Source organism: Nyctereutes procyonoides, unplaced genomic scaffold (genome assembly GCF_905146905.1).
Source record: "Nyctereutes procyonoides isolate TBG_1078 unplaced genomic scaffold, NYPRO_anot_genome, whole genome shotgun sequence".
Lineage (NCBI taxonomy): Eukaryota > Metazoa > Chordata > Mammalia > Carnivora > Canidae > Nyctereutes > Nyctereutes procyonoides.
Genome location: NW_026575152.1, coordinates 870,422 through 888,366, shown reverse-complemented (window position 1 = coordinate 888,366; position 17,945 = coordinate 870,422). Strand labels below are relative to the sequence as shown.

General features: G+C 33.1%; 1 protein-coding gene across 1 annotated transcript in view; it reads left to right on the top strand.

Moving 5' to 3' along the window:
• The window catches only part of GRID2 (glutamate ionotropic receptor delta type subunit 2), a 1,428,782-nt gene that overhangs the window by 863,807 nt on the left and 547,030 nt on the right, over nt 1–17,945 (top strand). The window contains exon 5 of the mRNA XM_055313240.1: nt 17,801–17,854. Within this exon, the coding sequence (XP_055169215.1) occupies nt 17,801–17,854 (54 nt within the window). The remainder of the gene's footprint in view (nt 1–17,800; nt 17,855–17,945) is intronic.

Here is a 17,945-nt window from a genome sequence, read left to right as displayed (position 1 = left end):
GTCAGCAACAGAGGAACTGGTAATGCTTAACTTTTATAATACAAGGGATATATTTAAGATTGGCAATGTCAACATGAAGTATGGTACTTTGAAAAGATAACACACTTTAAAATCACAACTATTACACTTTAATATGATTTTTGTGCATATTTTAACAAAAAATAATTAGAAAATACTTTGCTTAGGTAATTTTCACGGATCATTTAAGAAAATCTGTTGCCTTTTATAATAGTGTGGTCAAAGAATATGCACCCAGTTTTTAAAAATAAATTTTATATTTGTCAGACATTTATATGTACTCAATATTATTTTAAATGTATTTATAAAACTAATAATGAAAAACAGGAGTTGCTTCCCCATTCCTCCCTCCTCTCTCCTCCCACTCTATAGAGAATGCCTTTAACCTTTTTGTTTGTTTGTTTGTTTGGGTTTCTTTGTTTGTTTTTGTTTTAGCTACTTCTATTTTCCAAATTTTTTAAATAACATTTTTACATGACTTCCCCTGATTTTTCAGATATAGGCACTATCTATTGATGGGCTAACAAGAAAGATAAGAATTTAGCTTATATACAATTATCTCACACAAAATTACCCCTTCCCCTCCCTAAATGGTTTTAACATATTTGTAATTAAATCCCTATTCAGTATTACATAATATGGCCATGTGACCTTTTTTTTACTGACTCCAGAGAGGCTCTGTTTGTTTATTCAATGGATGCACTTCCACTGAATCACTTTACTTTTTGTTCAGTATTTAACCAAACCACACATATATCCATTGTCCATATATATTTCTTTTCTTTAAGATATATATGTATCATATATTTGTGTGTGTGTGTATATATGTCTCTTAAAGAAAAATTTTAGTCTAAGATCTTGTTGCTTCTGCTGCATTTTTTTCCCAATTTAGTTACAGAAAGTAAAATATAGATAGCATACAGGATATTACCATCATGTTTAGATTTGAAACTTCTTATTTGGAAGTTTTCAATATCACCATTTAGTGACAATATTTAAATCCTATGTAAATATCTCCAGTATTGACTGCTGAAGAGCAGAGTCTTTTGGAAATGATTAATGAAATAGAAAGCCTGCAGTGGAACAATTTGCTTGCCTCCTCATGTAGTGATATATTTTTCACCTTGAACTCTGAGAATGACACCAGTCCTGGTGTTGATTTTGTTGCACTCTTTAGATGAGCATATTTACAATAATTAAATTTCAAATTTGCAGAATTGCCTTTTTCCATCTATCTTTTGTATTATAAACTTGAAAGTTTAAGGAGTTTGGTGGTTTCATTCTTTTTTTCTTGTTATACTTTGTTCCCCAAATAAAATGTCTTAAGAAAGGAAATAGTCTAGCATTGTTTGCTTTACTTTTGTTAAAACAACAACAACAAACTCTAGTGTCTATACACAGATTTTTTGTTTATATTCTTGATATTTTTAGAATTTAATATAGACCCTATAGTTTATTAAACACAACTCAAGAGCCACTATTGATTTCGATAAATTGGAATAGTCACTGACTTAATAAAGAGGATTTAATTCAGCTTTCAAGGAGACACTTATTCTTTATTCAAAGTTTATTGTCTCCTCAACTCCATTCAGAAATTTGGCATATTGGATGGCCCTTGACATTTTGGTGAACCATCTGATAATTTCGATCATAATTTGAATTTCAAACCATAAATATTTGGCATGTTCCAAGTTTCAAATAATACCCAACTTTCAACCCCCAAAAAAATGTTTTTTCCTTGGCTTTCAAGAACATTTTTTCTTGAAATGTTTTATTTTAGCTTTCTTAAATCATATACAGAGCTAAAGAGATGAATTCTCCCAGTGGCATGAACTTTTACAAATAATATTAGAACAGAAAAAAAATCCATTATTTAAAAGAATAGCACAGTTTCCTAACTATTAAGTTAGATCATCCTTTGACCTATTTTTTTCTCTTTTCTGCTATAGTTTTAATCACAATTCTCTCTTTTATTTTTAAATCACAATTCTCATTGGATATTTTGAGATTTTGAAGTAATTATTTCCTTTGAATTTGCAGAGACCTCTTATCACAAAGTAAGTTTAAGTAAAAGAAAGTAAAATTTTAAAATGCAATAGGATTCAGATTTTTTGCAAATTAATAATTTTATTAAGTGATTTTTATTAAGGCACATAAGAAAAATTGAAAATAATTTGAAGAATATCAGGAAATTAATCTTAGATTGTATTAGCTCTGAGAATGATAGGGTATAATTACAAATATCAAAAATTTCAAATAAAATTAGTTAACTGTGTTTTTAACTATATATATATATATGCTAAAATTTAAGAAAATTAGAAAAATAAGAGTACATCATTTTTAAATTGAAATTCTTTATTCTTCTTTTTAAGTATAAATTTTTCAACTGAATAGAATCTTTACAATAATTTAATGGCATTATTCTATGACAAAAACATACCGAGAGAATTCAGCCCTGTTAAGGAATCAGTTGATAAGAATTACTGCTTCTTTCCACTGTGTACACTAGAAACTTAGCTGGATAGCAACCTCTGTTCCTCTTTGCCTGCATACCTACTTCTAGAATGTTAAGAGAGATTCTTTTACTATGGTCTTTATAATTAGAAAGATTGATTTATCTAAAATAACTAAGCATATGTGATGATTTTTAAATGATATATAAATTTTATTTAAATATATTTATAAATGTTTTACAAATCACAAATTACACACAGTAGTTGTTATAAATCTTCAGTCTCTCATCTCTAAATGTTATTCAAAAAATAATTCTAAAAGCATTATTTAGATTTTTCTTTTTGTCACATCCAGATTTGGCTATTTTCTGTGTGTCCCAAACTGTTGTCTAAACCAAATCTACAATAGTGCAATTCTTTGAGTCAAAATTTATGAAAATATTTGCATATCAATCTCAGCTTTCCATTTATTCAAAATTAATTTAAGTATATTTTATTTATCAATAATATTTCAAAAAAGATTTCTCTCCACTATATTCTGCAAAATACCATTGAGAAATGGTTCATTATACTTTAAAAGTCTTCTACCCATTCCTGTATGACTCTTCAGTATTCTTTTCCTCCTTTTGCAATACCTCTCTATCACATCAAGTTTCTGCTCTTTACATTCTCCATTTGAAAACTCAATAATGGGGATGGCTGGGTGGCTCACTGGGTTAAGCATTTGACTCTTGATCTCAGCTTAGGTCTTGATCTCAGTGTCATGAGCCAAGCCCCAGGGTGGAGCCTACTTAAGAAAACAAACAAAAACTCAATGATGATGGTATAATATTCAGTTATTTTTGTTGGGACTAGTCTCTTATGGATAAAACCACAATTTTGGAAGAAAGGAATAGTAATTTACTTACACAGGAATTGAATTCATAATCTTATTAGCATTTTTGTCTCTCTCTAACAAAACGAGACAACTAACCACTGAAAAAACCATTTGAAGATAATTTCATGACTCAGTTAAAGAACTTAAAAACAAAAAAAAAATATTACAGGTCAAACATTTAAGAATGAAGATGGTCTTCTCTAATAAATACATTGTCTTTTAAATTATTAAATTAGAAACTTGAATGATAAACATTCATGTGAATTGTTTAGAATGTACAATGTAAGATTCAAGTCAATCTTTTTGATTTTCTCAATTTTGTACCTAAAAGACAAGGGGAAGCACCTGGGTGGCTCAGTAGGTTAAGTGTCTGCCTTTGGCTCAGGTCATGACCCCAGGGCCCTGGGACTGAGCCCCAAATTGGGTTACCTCCTCAGCGGGGAACCTGCTTTTCCCTCTCCCTCTGACACTCCCCTGCTTATGTTCTCTCTTTCTCTCTCTCTGTCAAATAAATAAATAAATAAAATCTTAAAAAAAATAAAAAAAAAGACAAGGGATGAGTAGATCTGGAAACGGAAATTTTCTATTGATATGAAAAGTATCCTGAGTTAACTTCACTGTGAATCATACTGCAAGTCAGGGAAATGTGTTTATAAGAACAAGCATGCTAAACTACTACATGCTTTACTCCATTAGACAGTAAGGGGTACACTAAAGTGTCATGCCAGTAAGTCTGTGTTATACCAATAAATATGCAAAAGAAAAGAAACAAAACAAAGCAGTAAGAGAAAAAAAATCAATTTCAATGTCTGTGATCAGATCAGGGAATGAAATTTATTTCAACCATGTCTCTGTCTTTAATTCTTGCAAGAGTAAGTACTACCAGAATATTCTTAAAGAAAGCCTTCTCATACTTCTGTCATCTTGGAAGAAAGGCTTTTGAAGCTTGTCAACCAGCCTGATTTATGACTGTTTTCAAATTTCTCTAGGGAGGAAAACAGGTGGCCTTCAGAATTATAGCTGTTAGTGCATAAGTCTTTGGGTCTGAAGGAGTCCAAAGAATTATTACCTAATAGATCCATCTTTGCTGTCTTCCTTTTTATATTCTGACCTGAGTAAACTATGAAATTATGCTAAATATGAACCAATGCTGTGAAACAGTGCTAAGTACTTAAGTAAACTGTGAGCCATATGGAAGATTTGAAATCAGTATATAACTCTTTAAAATGGACCAAGAAAGTCCTGACAAATATCTCTAAGCCACCTTTTGAATTATGAAACGCAAATATACCACATAGCATTTATGGCCTCACTTTAATGACAGAAACACACCTTAGTCTCATTTTATAATTCCTAATAAAAATTCAATTCTTAAAAGAGAAATGAACTGAAGAGTGAAATACCTACAGTAATCTTTAGAATATATAAATATATATATATATATATATATATATATAACTTTTTCTTTTCTTTTTATCTGATTGGAGGTAGCTAAATCAAGCCTTGAAACGTAATTTATTTAACAACATAGCAGAACTGATTCTTGCTGTTGAACTTGGAATGGCATATAGGAAATAATGAACAGGCAAATTCAATTATGTATTTCAAGATATAATTGGTAGCCTTTATTCAAGGCTGATTTTGTCACTTGCAGATGGAAAAATAAACATGGTAGTAGAATCAAAGTAATGTTTATGATGATCATTACCCAAAATGCAATTCTTATAAATAATAATCCATCACTCCAAACAGAAAATATGTGTGATTGAAATAATTTGTTTATGATTTGTGCAGATATGATTGAGATATAAATAGCGATACTTTATGTAAAAAAGTTTGCTTCAAATAAGAAGCAATTTTTAAACAATAAGCTTAACATGACCATATTCTTTCTGAAACAAGGATTTTGTCCTTCCTCTTATGGAATGGTGCTTGTCCTTGGTTATTTGTGAAGGAATATCACCTGTGGACCGGCAGCTCTGTTACACTTTTCCTATTCCTGATAGTCTCCAGTGGAGCTAGGCTGAAAGCTCAGTTAGAAGAAAGACCAAGTCTGTCTTGCTCAGTGAAGCACCTCCTGTCCTAGTGCTATGTCTAGTATATTTCAGGTGCTCAAAAAGCTTGAATGGTTTTGTCAAAGTAATTGAATGGATATAGAATTAACGTCAAGTCATCACAGTCAGTCCCTGACCAGGGCTTTTTTGTAAAACAGTGGATCTCAAAATGATTCACTAAACCTGCAGCACAGGCACCAACTGGGAAATTGTTAGAAATGCAAATTCTGAAACTCCATGCCAGAACTTCTAAGTCAGAAACTATTGGAGTGGACCCAGAAATATCTTTAAAATGTCCTCCAGGTGATTCTAACAAACACTAAAATTGAGAATCACCTATGTGAAGACTTCCCAAATACACTGTACACAGTGACATCAAAGCTTTTTAGGATTATGAGAGTTCTCAGCAGTCTATTATAGGAAGACAACTCCTATGGACAGATTGTGAATAATTTTAATGTCTCAACAATTTTTCTACTTCTCAAGAATTTCATTTAACTATAGCAACTCTTCTCTATTCATGTATAGTAAATTGTGTGTTTTATGTAGGAAGGCTGACTGAGTTTGAGTTACTGGTATAGATCCTGAGACAAGTACTTGGGTGCAGATGATTTATGAGGGAATTGGTCCCAAAAAGTCCAAGTGAGAAAGTGGTAAACATGAAAGAGAGTAAAGAGAAAAGCCAATCAAGACCGTGCTATCAGGAATGGATTAAAATTTGGGCAAATGAGGCTCGATCCTGTAGGGAACCTTCTGAGAAAGTGTGTTTGGAATATACCTCAGAGTCACCCCTGACTGGAGGTGGAGAAACAGGAGCATTAATCCATTACTTCCATCCACATTGGTTGAGAGTTGACCTCCAAAGCTGTTAACATATCCTACTTCTAGGTTATGATTTTATGTGGCCGAATATCCTGGAAAAAAAGTCCTCAGGCAGAAAAGAAAAGGGATACAGGTGGCATAGGTCAATATGCTGGAAAAGTCTTTTCCCCTGCAGTTGTAGGGAAATTCACTTGGACAGAGGAACAGGGGCAAAGTAATCTTCTAACATCTACAGTAACATTATGGGGCAAAGTAATCTTCTAACAGAATAGTTTAGATCCAGTTCACAATACTTGTTTAATGTCTATTATGAATCAGGTCTAGAGTTAGTTGTTGGGAATATAAAATAGATAAAACACCATTCCTGCCTCAAGTAGCTTTTAGTATGGTAAAGAATGTTGGCCAAATTAAAAAAAAAACATAAATACATATGATCTGTGATAATGGTTCAGATCCACATTTTAAGACAAGTTTATTGTGAAAGTGGTGTAGTGATCATGGAAGATCTCTTAGAAATAACAAGGATAATTGTGCCAAAAAGATACCTAGAGGCTGGCAAATAAAAAGGAGATGGAGTTGAGGACAGAAGCCGGAATGATCAGCACATAAATGGGAGAAGTAAAAAAAGAGAAAGCAATCATAGGTGGTATTTGACAAGATGGTCTGTAAAAGTCATTTGAAAAAATAAAAAAAATTAAAAAAAAGTCATTTGAGAAGTCATGTGTTACATATTTAGATTCCCTAAGGAGAAAGGAAGAAAGGGACCCAGAGCTCTATTGAAATGATTAGTCTCCTTTGGAGGAAGAGTGTCTGTTTTACTGTCAAGAGAGGGGAGGAGTGAAGTTGTGTTTATTCATTTGTAAAACGGGAAAAATAATAGCACCTAGCTTAAAAGGGTTAATATAAGACCTAGATGATGAAAGGCATTAAAATGTTTACCATCATTTCTCATAGATAATACACCCCTCCCAAATATTAGTTGTTATTCAGATTTTTTTTTGCTTTATTTTTAATTTTAGAGGGTCAGGAACTTGAGGGCTTGAAACCATTTCTACCTGTTGACCTCTTTATCCATTATTTATTTAAATAGGAGAAAAGTTACTTGTGAAGTTGTTAGGGAAATGGGCTAGTGGAGCTGACTGAGGCTGAATTCTTCACTGCCATGGGGAATGGGGAGGAGCAAACTGACTGGGTATATAGATAGAAGAATCTCTAGTTATAATTAAGTGTCCAGTAGGGATTGGAAGCCATGAATTTTGCAGTGATGCTAAATAATACATTTGTGTAATCCATTTCTAGGAAAGGTGGAACAATGCAAGTGACATGTGGGGTAACACTCATTTTGTAGAAGTTGTGCAATTATAAACAGACAGATAAGCATACATGTAAACAAAATTCAAAAAATTAAAAAAATAATTTATGAAAAGGCTTAAGATAAATGAAAATTATAAAATGTGTCAGATCATTTTGAAGATTTTTGCATTCTGTGATCATAGCATAGGTTCCTTTGTCAAACTCTGTAATTCTTTTCTACAAATGACATTTTGTTTGAGCAGTTAACAGTTGGTGCCTCAGTTTCAACTGACATTTTGTTACTAAACACAGTTCTAACACCATAAGGTGATTTGTCAGTGGTAAGAAAAAGATGGTTTATATTTCACCATAGTGAAAAAGCACAGACGGGAGAGTCAATTGCTTGAAATTCTGGAAAGTATCCATGCTGTCAAGTCCAACACCATTGAAAACATTTTTTTATAGTAGGCCACAAGGTATAGTTTTATGAAAGAAATTTAGAAACTCCAGCAAGCTTGAAGGTCTTGTTTTGATTCTGTAAAATATTCAAGGATCATACCTCCAATGAGCTACAATGTCTTGAGAATGACCCAAACAATTTAGGATTGTGGCCATGGAAACTCACATTTTGCCTCTCTTTATTTTTCTTTTGGGTACTTTGTGTATCAAAACTAATAAGACCTTTTGAATACCTTTTCTCCCCTGAGAAGTATTTTGAGTTTAGAATCATCAACATTTTATATCACTCTTGATATTCTAGAAAGCAGAGTACCTCTAAAATATTAGAAGAGGCCAAAGATAACATACATATTGAACTAAGAATGTCTTTTAATGAGTAATAATAGTATCCATGTTGGCTTCATCAATGATGAGCTATCAACAACCCAAAATATGGCCAAGTTATATAACGAACAGTAGAAAACTGATTAACTGACTAATGGCAGAAATTAGTTGCCTGATGGCTTTATTGCCACAATGAGAATCATTGTACATTTTCTCTTCTAGAAGCTTTGGACCCTTTATACTGCAATGATAATCAAAAATTCTGTTATGGAGAGATCATAGGAACAGATCATTGTTTCTTTGATTAAGCAATAGCTGCAATATATATATATATATATATATATATATATATATATATATATATATATATTATAGAAGGCAAAGATCATGGAGCAGAACGGTGGGTAAAATTGCCTGCATTTCTCAAAATTTTCTATGGCTAATACTCTTTCAAAGGTGAACAGCAGATAGAAAAAAGTTATATAATTGAGTTTAAATACGTAAAACAATGTGTATCATGCAATGTACAATATTCAGTTTAATTCTGAAAAAAGCATAATGGTTTCTGAAACTTGGATGAAGGCTGTGAAAACGTTATGTAGGGAAGTTGTTTACTAGTTATTGATTCTGGCTTCCACACCCAGCTTTATGATTTGGGTGAGTTGCTTCAGTTTATGCTCATGTAAGGTGGACATAAATGTAGTACTTACATCATAAGGATATAGTGAACATTAGATAAGTTATTGTATAATGTAAAAGCACTTGGTGCCCAGCACATAATAAGCACTCAACAAATATTAGCTTTTATTATTTATATATGCTATAAATAGCATTCAACAAGTCTTTGCTGAATTGAAAAATACACTCAGTCATTTATGAGTTATTGTCAAAAGTACTGCAGTAACCTGAGTGAAGGCTAAAAAGGTTTACAAAAGAAAGAGGTTAGTAATTTTGAGTACTTGCAATGTCCTAGGTGCTTTAGAGACATTCATCTATTTAGGCCTCACTATCTGAGAAAAAAAAGCATTATTCCCATAACCAGGAAAGTGAGATTCAAGGCAAGTAATATATCCGAATATCAGTAAGGCGATCTGGCATTTGAACTCAAGCTCAGTTACTCAAATTTTATGTTTTCTTCCAATATCATATAACTTCCAAATTCTGAGGTTTTTGACTTTGGATATTTTGAATATGATAATTCTATACTTCATTACCACATAAATAATCAAGATCTCTTCATTTGAGAAAATGTGAATGGAGTAATTTTCTAGTTATTTATTTATTTTTTAAAAATTAAATCCCACCCTGTGACTTCTTTCCAATACAAGTTTATCAAATGGTTTTGTCCCAGTTGAGATAATGACATCCATAGATATCTAAACAGGAGTTGGAGCTAAAGAGTTGTCTTTTTTCCTACAAAGAACATTTAGTGAAAATCTGCCTTGTGCCTGGCAACAAATTTTACTGAAACCTTACTATGTATCACTGATTATTCTTAGAATGTAGACCAATAATCAAACTGAAATTCTTAGCATTGTGAAGTTTATATTCCTAGTGCATGGAAAGAGGCAGTAAATAAGTGTGCGTGTGTGTCAGTGTGGTGTGCGTGTGTGTGTTGGCCTTGGGGTAAGTGTATCGGTGGTGCAAGAGTGGGTGATTATAGAAGTCATTCCTGAGGAAGTGATATTTTTGCCGAGTCCCACAAGAAATGCAAAGGGCTATGTGGCTCTGTACATCTCTCCCACTGCAAGGACAAAAGCAGCGCTGAACTGGAAGGACCAGCAAGAAAGCCAGTCAGGTTAACCAAGAAGGAAATATAAAACACAACACAGTTCTCACAGTCAGTTACATAACTAAGTGTAATTTAAGTTTGGATACAGGTTTGTTCAGCATGCTAGATGAGCACGAGCTTGGGGACATACTTCCTGGGCTTAGAGAGGGAAGAGTTGGGAAAGCTGACTTCAGTCTGAGTTTTGAGAAACGCTTTGTCAAAGAGAGAAGATACAGAGGAGATCAAAAGAAACTAAGGGGGGAAGGGTGGGGGAGAACAAAACAAAGCATGGAAGTTCACAGTGATGAAAAGCTTGTATGTTGCATTTTGATGTGATCAACAGACTTTTCTCTAAGAAGCTTCCCCCCCCTTTATTTGCTTCAATATAACAAGAAAGCCTTATTTCGTAAGTCCTAGCAATTAAGAGCCAGTGTGCCCCCAAATCATCATTTTAAATCCATATCAAAATCCAAGCAAGAACTTGTATTTATTTGTTTGCCAGTTATGCTTAGGAATTAATTTACTCTGTCAAGAATCATTTAGCTATTAAATAATAAAATCAGAAAAATATTTTAATGTAATTCCCTTGTGCCAAAGGTTGACTAACAGTCTCTCAACAACCATGCTTTTCCTAATTCTTTCGAGAGAAGTACTCTTTAATCACCACATCAGAAATCTAAAAGAACCCCAATGCAAGCAAGAATTCAGAAAGAATTAAAACAGTTATACAGTGGTCCTCTGCACTGGAAATAAATGTCAAATCCTTATTTATATCCTCATCCGTCAAAGTATTGAAATCATGAGTTCACTTTTAATCATTTTCAATCTCTGTTCAGTAATTTAGGACACAGGAAGGTGGGTATATGTCGCATGCAGATCCTCTATTTCGTGTATATGCGCGCGCTCCCATCTTTCCACATTAAGAAACATAGCAGGTACCATACTTTTGGCCACATCTCAGCAGTGGCATATTTCCATCTCCCAGGGGGTGTGGGAAGACCCAACTGCACAGCAGTAACAATAATTCTAGCATATCCGTTTATGAAATAACTTTGGCAGTAATGGAAAGAGGATTTGGATGAAAGCGTATTTGTGGTCTTCCAGCTGGAAGATCAGAGCAGAGATTCTAAAGCAAAAGGCACAGAGTGGGATGGCAGATAGTAGCTGCTTGGATAAGAACAGAGGAGAGTTGCGGACCCATGCTGGGCTCAAGGGGAAATGCAAACAAGGCAGTCATTTCAGAATATCCCCATGTTGCCCAGTATCAGCTCGAGGGCTTACTGATGCCATCTGCTGGATATATTTGGGATTTAAAAATGGAATCTATGCAAATAACAGTGCAACATCTCCTTGTACTTGTGCTTTGGCAGTTCTAGGGAGAAGAAAAATGAAAAAGCGCTTATCTTAAAATTTTTTTTACAAGTAATGGAAATGAATTTCAGGTTGACGTTACCTTAAGAAGACTGATATTTTGTATCTTTACATTTTGAAGCATTAGTATGTTTGATTGCATTTTTTAAACAGAACTTTGTGGCAGTGCGTTTAGTCATATGTGACACTCAGAACATTGAATGTGGGGTTTGGACTGTAAATCCACCGATCTCTTACTAAAAAATCTACTACGCGCTATAAACTTTATATACAGTATATTCCCTTTCTATACTTTATTGGAGGAGAGTATAATGGTTTATTTTGGTTTCTTTTCTTTTAATTAATTAGAAAGGGGGAAAAAAGCTAAAAGGAGTAAAGAGAGAGTATCACTATTTAGCCAAAACGATTACATATGAATTTGAATTTTACAGAAAATATGGTAATTCAACTTTTGTTTTTGTATTTGTTATTGTTTTACGGAAAACATCCTCTGTTAATCACTCTCTCCATAGGATTATTTTAAGACCCTGATTTTAAAATTAGAACATTCCTCCTGCTTCAATAAAATTTTGGAAACTCTTAGGAATGTGTGGCTAAATTGATTCTAGTCTACACTTCCCCAAAAGTACTAATTCCACAGGTACTTGTGGAATATGCCACATTCCAAATATCTTCTCCTGGAACTCCATAAAGCATATTAATTACAATGGAAGAGTTAGTATTTATTGAGAGTTTGTCATTGTTGCATTTAGTCTTCACTATGATTTTTATTATGTAGGCACTAGCATTAATCCTAGTAACAACTGAGGAAACTGAAGCTTGTAGGGTTGATAATTTGCTCAAAGTCACACTGTAAGGAAATGGAGGCATTGACTCTTTTACTTTAGAGCTCATGATCATAGAGTGAAGCCATATGTCCCCAAATATTAATAAATAAAAACAGTGAGATGCCTGGGTCGCTCAGCAGTTGAGCATCTGCCTTCAGCCCAAGGCATGATCCCAGGGTCCTGGGATCGAGTCCCACTTCAGGCTCCCCAGAGGGAGCCTGCTTCTCCCCCTGTGTCTCTGCCTCTCTCTCTGTGTGTGTCTCTCTCATGAATAAATAAATAAAATCTTTAAAAATAAATAAATAAATAAATAAATAAATAAATAAATAAATAAATAAATAAATAAAAGCAGTATTACCTATTAATATGAATTTTAGGGCAGCCCCGGTGGTGCAGCGGTTTAGAGCCGCCTGCAGCCCAGGGCGTGATCCTGGAGACCCAGGATCGAGTCCCACATCAGGCTCCCTGCGTGGAGCCTGCTTCTCCCTCTGCCTGTGTCTCTGCCTCTCTCTCTCTCTCTGTCTCTATAAATAAATAAATAAAATCTTTAAAAAAAAAAATATGAATTTTAAGTTAATTGTATTTCAATATTTATATTAACCTTCTCAAAGTTTTGAGGAGTGATACAGTAATGACATCTATTTAATTTGATTAAACCTAGCATTTCTAAATCTATTTGCTATAGAATTTTATGCTTATGCTTATGAATTTTAGTGGAAGAAGTATCCCACAGAACATAGTTCTAGAAATACTGATAGAAACTATAGTATTGCTATAACAAGGAGCCAGGAAAGGAGTAGCTCTTTAATATTCCTCTGGCCTCTTGTTTCAGCATGTTTACACCTTACAGTTTGGAATAGACAGGAACAGGAAATAAGCACCTGATATCCTCGCTGCTACAGATGCATGGAGGACTGGAACCCTTTGCATAAATGTGCAATATTTAGTGCATCCTGCAAAGGGAACAAGTTTAATTTAGTTAAGCCACAAGGTTGAGTGAAAAACAGCAAGTTGCTGTTATTGTTTAGTCAATTAAATTGTCCTCTGTGCTCGTAGGAACTGTTCCACATTTATTACCAGTGAGATACACGCTCTGGCAATTTCTCTGCTTCCGATTGTCTTATATTTAGCACATCTAAAGATTTGAGGATAAATGATGGAAGACATGGTGATAAATTGTCAGGCTTTTCTAAAGATTCAGAAGTTCTAAAGTTCCTGCCAGTGACAGATGGTCTGTCCTTACTCATCGCTTGTCTTCCTGACAGGGCTTGATTTTTTCCCCCTTTTTCGTTCAATTCCCTTAAAATAAGCTCAGCTTCTTGGGAGGCAGGGTAGTCTCATTTGTTATAACTATGTAACTTCATTTAAATGTTGAAGCAACTCTATATGAAGGTATACCATACTCCTTTACATTATTAGTATACACATGTATAACGATGAGAGGAGTATGGGGTAAGAAGAAGAGGAGGAACAGATTACAAAGGGAAATCCATATTTCCTTTCTGTTATTTTGATTACCAAACATACAAAAGTCCCCGTTGGATTAGTTTTTCCTTGCTGACTTGCCCAAAGATAATGCTGACTTAATAGCTCCAGCATAATATGATCTTTTGAGAAATGTTTCTTATCATTATGGTAATAGAATATATGTTATTTCTAGGATCCTCAATATTCCATAGCAATCTAAATTTTTTTTTGAAATTTTGGGTTAAAAATACAATTAGTGTTTACTAACTTGCTAGACATGTATAAGAATCTGTAGATGAGAACACACAACTATTACAATGATGTTCTCAGATATAAAACAGGGCCCCAGTGAAAAAAGGAAAAAAATCAATCAATTGCTTAATCTTTTTCATTGGCTTCAAATATGTTTACTGCTGAAAAAGGAGATGAGATATTTAGGTAAGGAAGATGGCGAAAGGAAACAATTTTCCCTCTTTGACTTCTAACATAATTCTGGAAATAAATATAAAGGTTTTAAAAAAATTCTAGAATATCTTACCGTCATTTCCTAATCCTTTATCCAGAGGTAATTCAGTCCTTCAAGTTAATAATTCTCCTACTTGATGCAGCATTACTGAGACTGAGGTGAATCAAGTGGAAAAGGATTAATGTTACTAAAAAATAGAAAAATTATCAGATGAATTGATTTGGCTTTGCAGTAGCTAGTTTGCTTTTGTTATCCACATAGATAGCTGAGAATTTCTTTTTTTATTCAAATAGGTCTCTCCTAAGAATGTTCATTATATGTTAGCTCAATGAGATCACATGTGAAAAGCTTAAACCGCATTATCACTCCTTTCTATTTTTTAACTCTGCTGTAATTTTACCTTTCTGAAGGAGATATCTATCTATCTATCTATCTATCTATCTATCTATCTATCTATCATCTTTCCATATAGATATATATATTTATTTCTATCTTATATTTAAATCTTATCTTATATTAATATATCTCCATATAGATAAATAGATATAATATATATATACACACACAAACACACACACTATATATAGTATAGATATAGTAGTAGATTTTATTTTATCTGTACTATGTATCTATTCCGATCATTTAAGTTAAAGAACTCAAAGCCTACCAGGTTTCCACAATCTAGACTATTGAACTACTTATCATTTTTTATGCCCCTTACTAAATGCTCCTTCCATTATAGATATCAGCTACCTTTTTAATTAGTGGCTTTTTCACATCACTTACTTTTAGTAACAATCAATTATGAAAAAATCAGAGAAGTCATGCCAGCACACTGTTTATGCATGAAGATGTAAAATATAAGGAAAATATAGTCCTCCTTCAGTGGACCATTCCTCAGATGATGAATGAAAGCATTAACATTTTGTGTACAATATAGCGATAAAAGTGTTTCAAAGTTTCTTTATAACATGGTGTCACTTTAATACATGGATTTTAGTTGTGTTTACATATTTTGGTATGTAATTAATGGGACAGACCTATTGACCTTTTCATCCTTAAGTAACTTTCTAGTATAATTTGTTTTCCTTTTCCAAAAAAAAAAAAAAAAAACTAGGCTCATAAAAGAAGTCCTGAATATTCAACATTTATCAAAAGGCCAACAAATATTGCATAGTCTTGAAACTATGCCTTTATAAAATCACAGGATTTAAAATCACTCTGAGCTGTTTATTAAAATGTATTAAGGTTAAAAAAGGTGCATAGCTAAGATTAATAAAAATGCATTACATTAGATAAAATAGGCTAAATTAATCCCACAAGTAGGCCCAAAATGTGATGTATCAAGAAGCATGAACTCAGGCTATTGTAGTAAATGATTTATTTCTTTATCTGGAGTAATATACTAATAATCTTTTTCCTTGTTTCCAATCTGTGCTGTAAAATGTCTTATGTATTTACACTGATGAGTGAAATTAAGGACAAGAGTGAAAGAAGACCTGGTGACCCTAAGCCTCCTAAAAGAGGGTGGTATTCTCAGTAGAACCCTGGCCTTAGATGAGATATTTGCCTGTCTCCTCCACTGAAACACAAGACTGAACCTGTACCTCTATATTGTTTCGTGCTGTTGCCTCAAAGTTTATTTCAAGTCAGAGTGCGAAAGATGAATAGGACTAATGGTATAGACAAATTATCAGTAAATCACCATTGTAAACTTTACCTTCTACCTCTTCCCTAAATATTGTTGTATAAGACAACTTTTCACTTAAAAATGTCCACAGGTTAATGAAGAGTTCTTATAGCCCCAATGTTGCTTAATCTGTCCAAACAGTACAGATTTTCAAAAGGAAGACATTTTAAACTAAACTGAGTCATCTCCTCACTCTACTATTGATATTGCTTCGGTACTTTTTTTTTTTTCCAGTACTTCTTTTGATCTATACCTTGGCTTTCATTTCTCTTTGAATTCTTGATGTTTTCTTATTTTGGTCATGCTTTTTTTTAGTCATGGACTTTTTAAAAAAACATATTACTCTCTATTTTATCTGACGAACTACTTTCCTTATATCAGAGTCTCTGGTTTGTGTTTCCCTAAATTTTTATGGAGTTCCTGCTTATTTTTTAGCACTTTTTATTGCTAATAATTTCAGTGATGACTTGTCTAAGGTGATTTAAAAAATATAATCATAAAATTAGAGATAAATGCTGTCATTAATGGAATAAAGTGATTTTTAAAACTGAAAACTGCCAGTCATATTTTCTACATTGTTTCCTATGTAAATGAAAACTATATGTATTTCAGAAAATGACAATGATATAACTTAAAAATAAATAACATACCTTCACTCCTATGATAATGTATTATCTATACACTTCAATAAAGTCATAGGGACCAATGCAGTGCATATTGAAATAGTACAAAAGTTATACCAAAATTAAAGGAAAAAACAAAGATTCTGAAAATAACTGTATCCATTCAGAAAACATTGAATCATACAAGAAACATATTTCCAATTGTATTTCTCATGTTTCAGTGCATTTTTCAACAGTCATTTCTCAGTCTGACAAAGAATAACCAGCAAAATGCAATGACTATATTATAACAACTCCTTAATAGTTATTAGAAAGCATCTTCGTTTAAAACCCAATCTTTAGGCATTATTGCTGAAAATATCAGAATAATCCTTGACAAAACAGTCTCACCTGTTAAGTGTTTATATGCCCCATGGCATGAATCACAAGAATATACTTTAAAATATGTATAAGAAAAAAATTAAAAAAATAAAATGTGTATAAGATTGGATAGAATGGAAAGTGATACAAAAACTACCTCCATTACACACACACACACACACACACACACACCTGCTCCACACATATGTGGAGCCCCCAGCTTACTTTTTTAGTCCAAGCCAAGAATCATTTAGAATCAATTTATTCAGTTAATCAAGATCAATACCTATATATTGTTTGCTTTTCCTTTTACATAAATTATTTGTGCTTATGTTATTAGCAAGCTAAAAGCTACTGAAGTTATCCATCCGTAACTTAACATTAATATAATGTTTATTGCTGTTAGTTTTTACATTCAGATAATTTTACACTTGGTTCTTAGAGAACACAGCACAAAGCTTTTCAGGACATAGAGCAGTTTACTTTAAGAAAATAGCAAGCATACATACACAGAGAAATAGCAGAAGATAAGAATGTTAAGTTAGAGTCAGATTGTGGAGGGATACATACTTGGATAGATAATAGAAAGCCATCAAAGTTTATTTGGAATAGGAAATGTGACTTGACCTACACTCCTGGTTAAATCACGTTGTAGTAGTATATATATATTTTTAGTAGAAACCTGTTTTTCTAGGCTTTTGAAGAATTTTACTTTCAAACTTAATTAGCAAGACTACAGTGCATCTACACATTGAACACAAATGCTTCTACAGTGCTCTGCTAACAGTTTTCCATCTTTAATTTAATAACAGATCTTTCTAACATGTGATACGGATTTATTCGGCCCTTTGCAAGTACGTTGGTTTGGTTTGGTTTGGTTTTCACTGTTAATGCTGACTGATGGATGGTTTCTCTTCTATTTCAGGTTGTGGAGACGAATTTGGTTGCTTTTGACTGTCACTGGATCATTATAAATGAGGTAACACCAACTAAACCTTATTGTCAACTCCGGGTCCTGTTTTCATGTGGTTAGTCATGGCATTTCCTATGGCCTTGAATTTCTAAGAGGA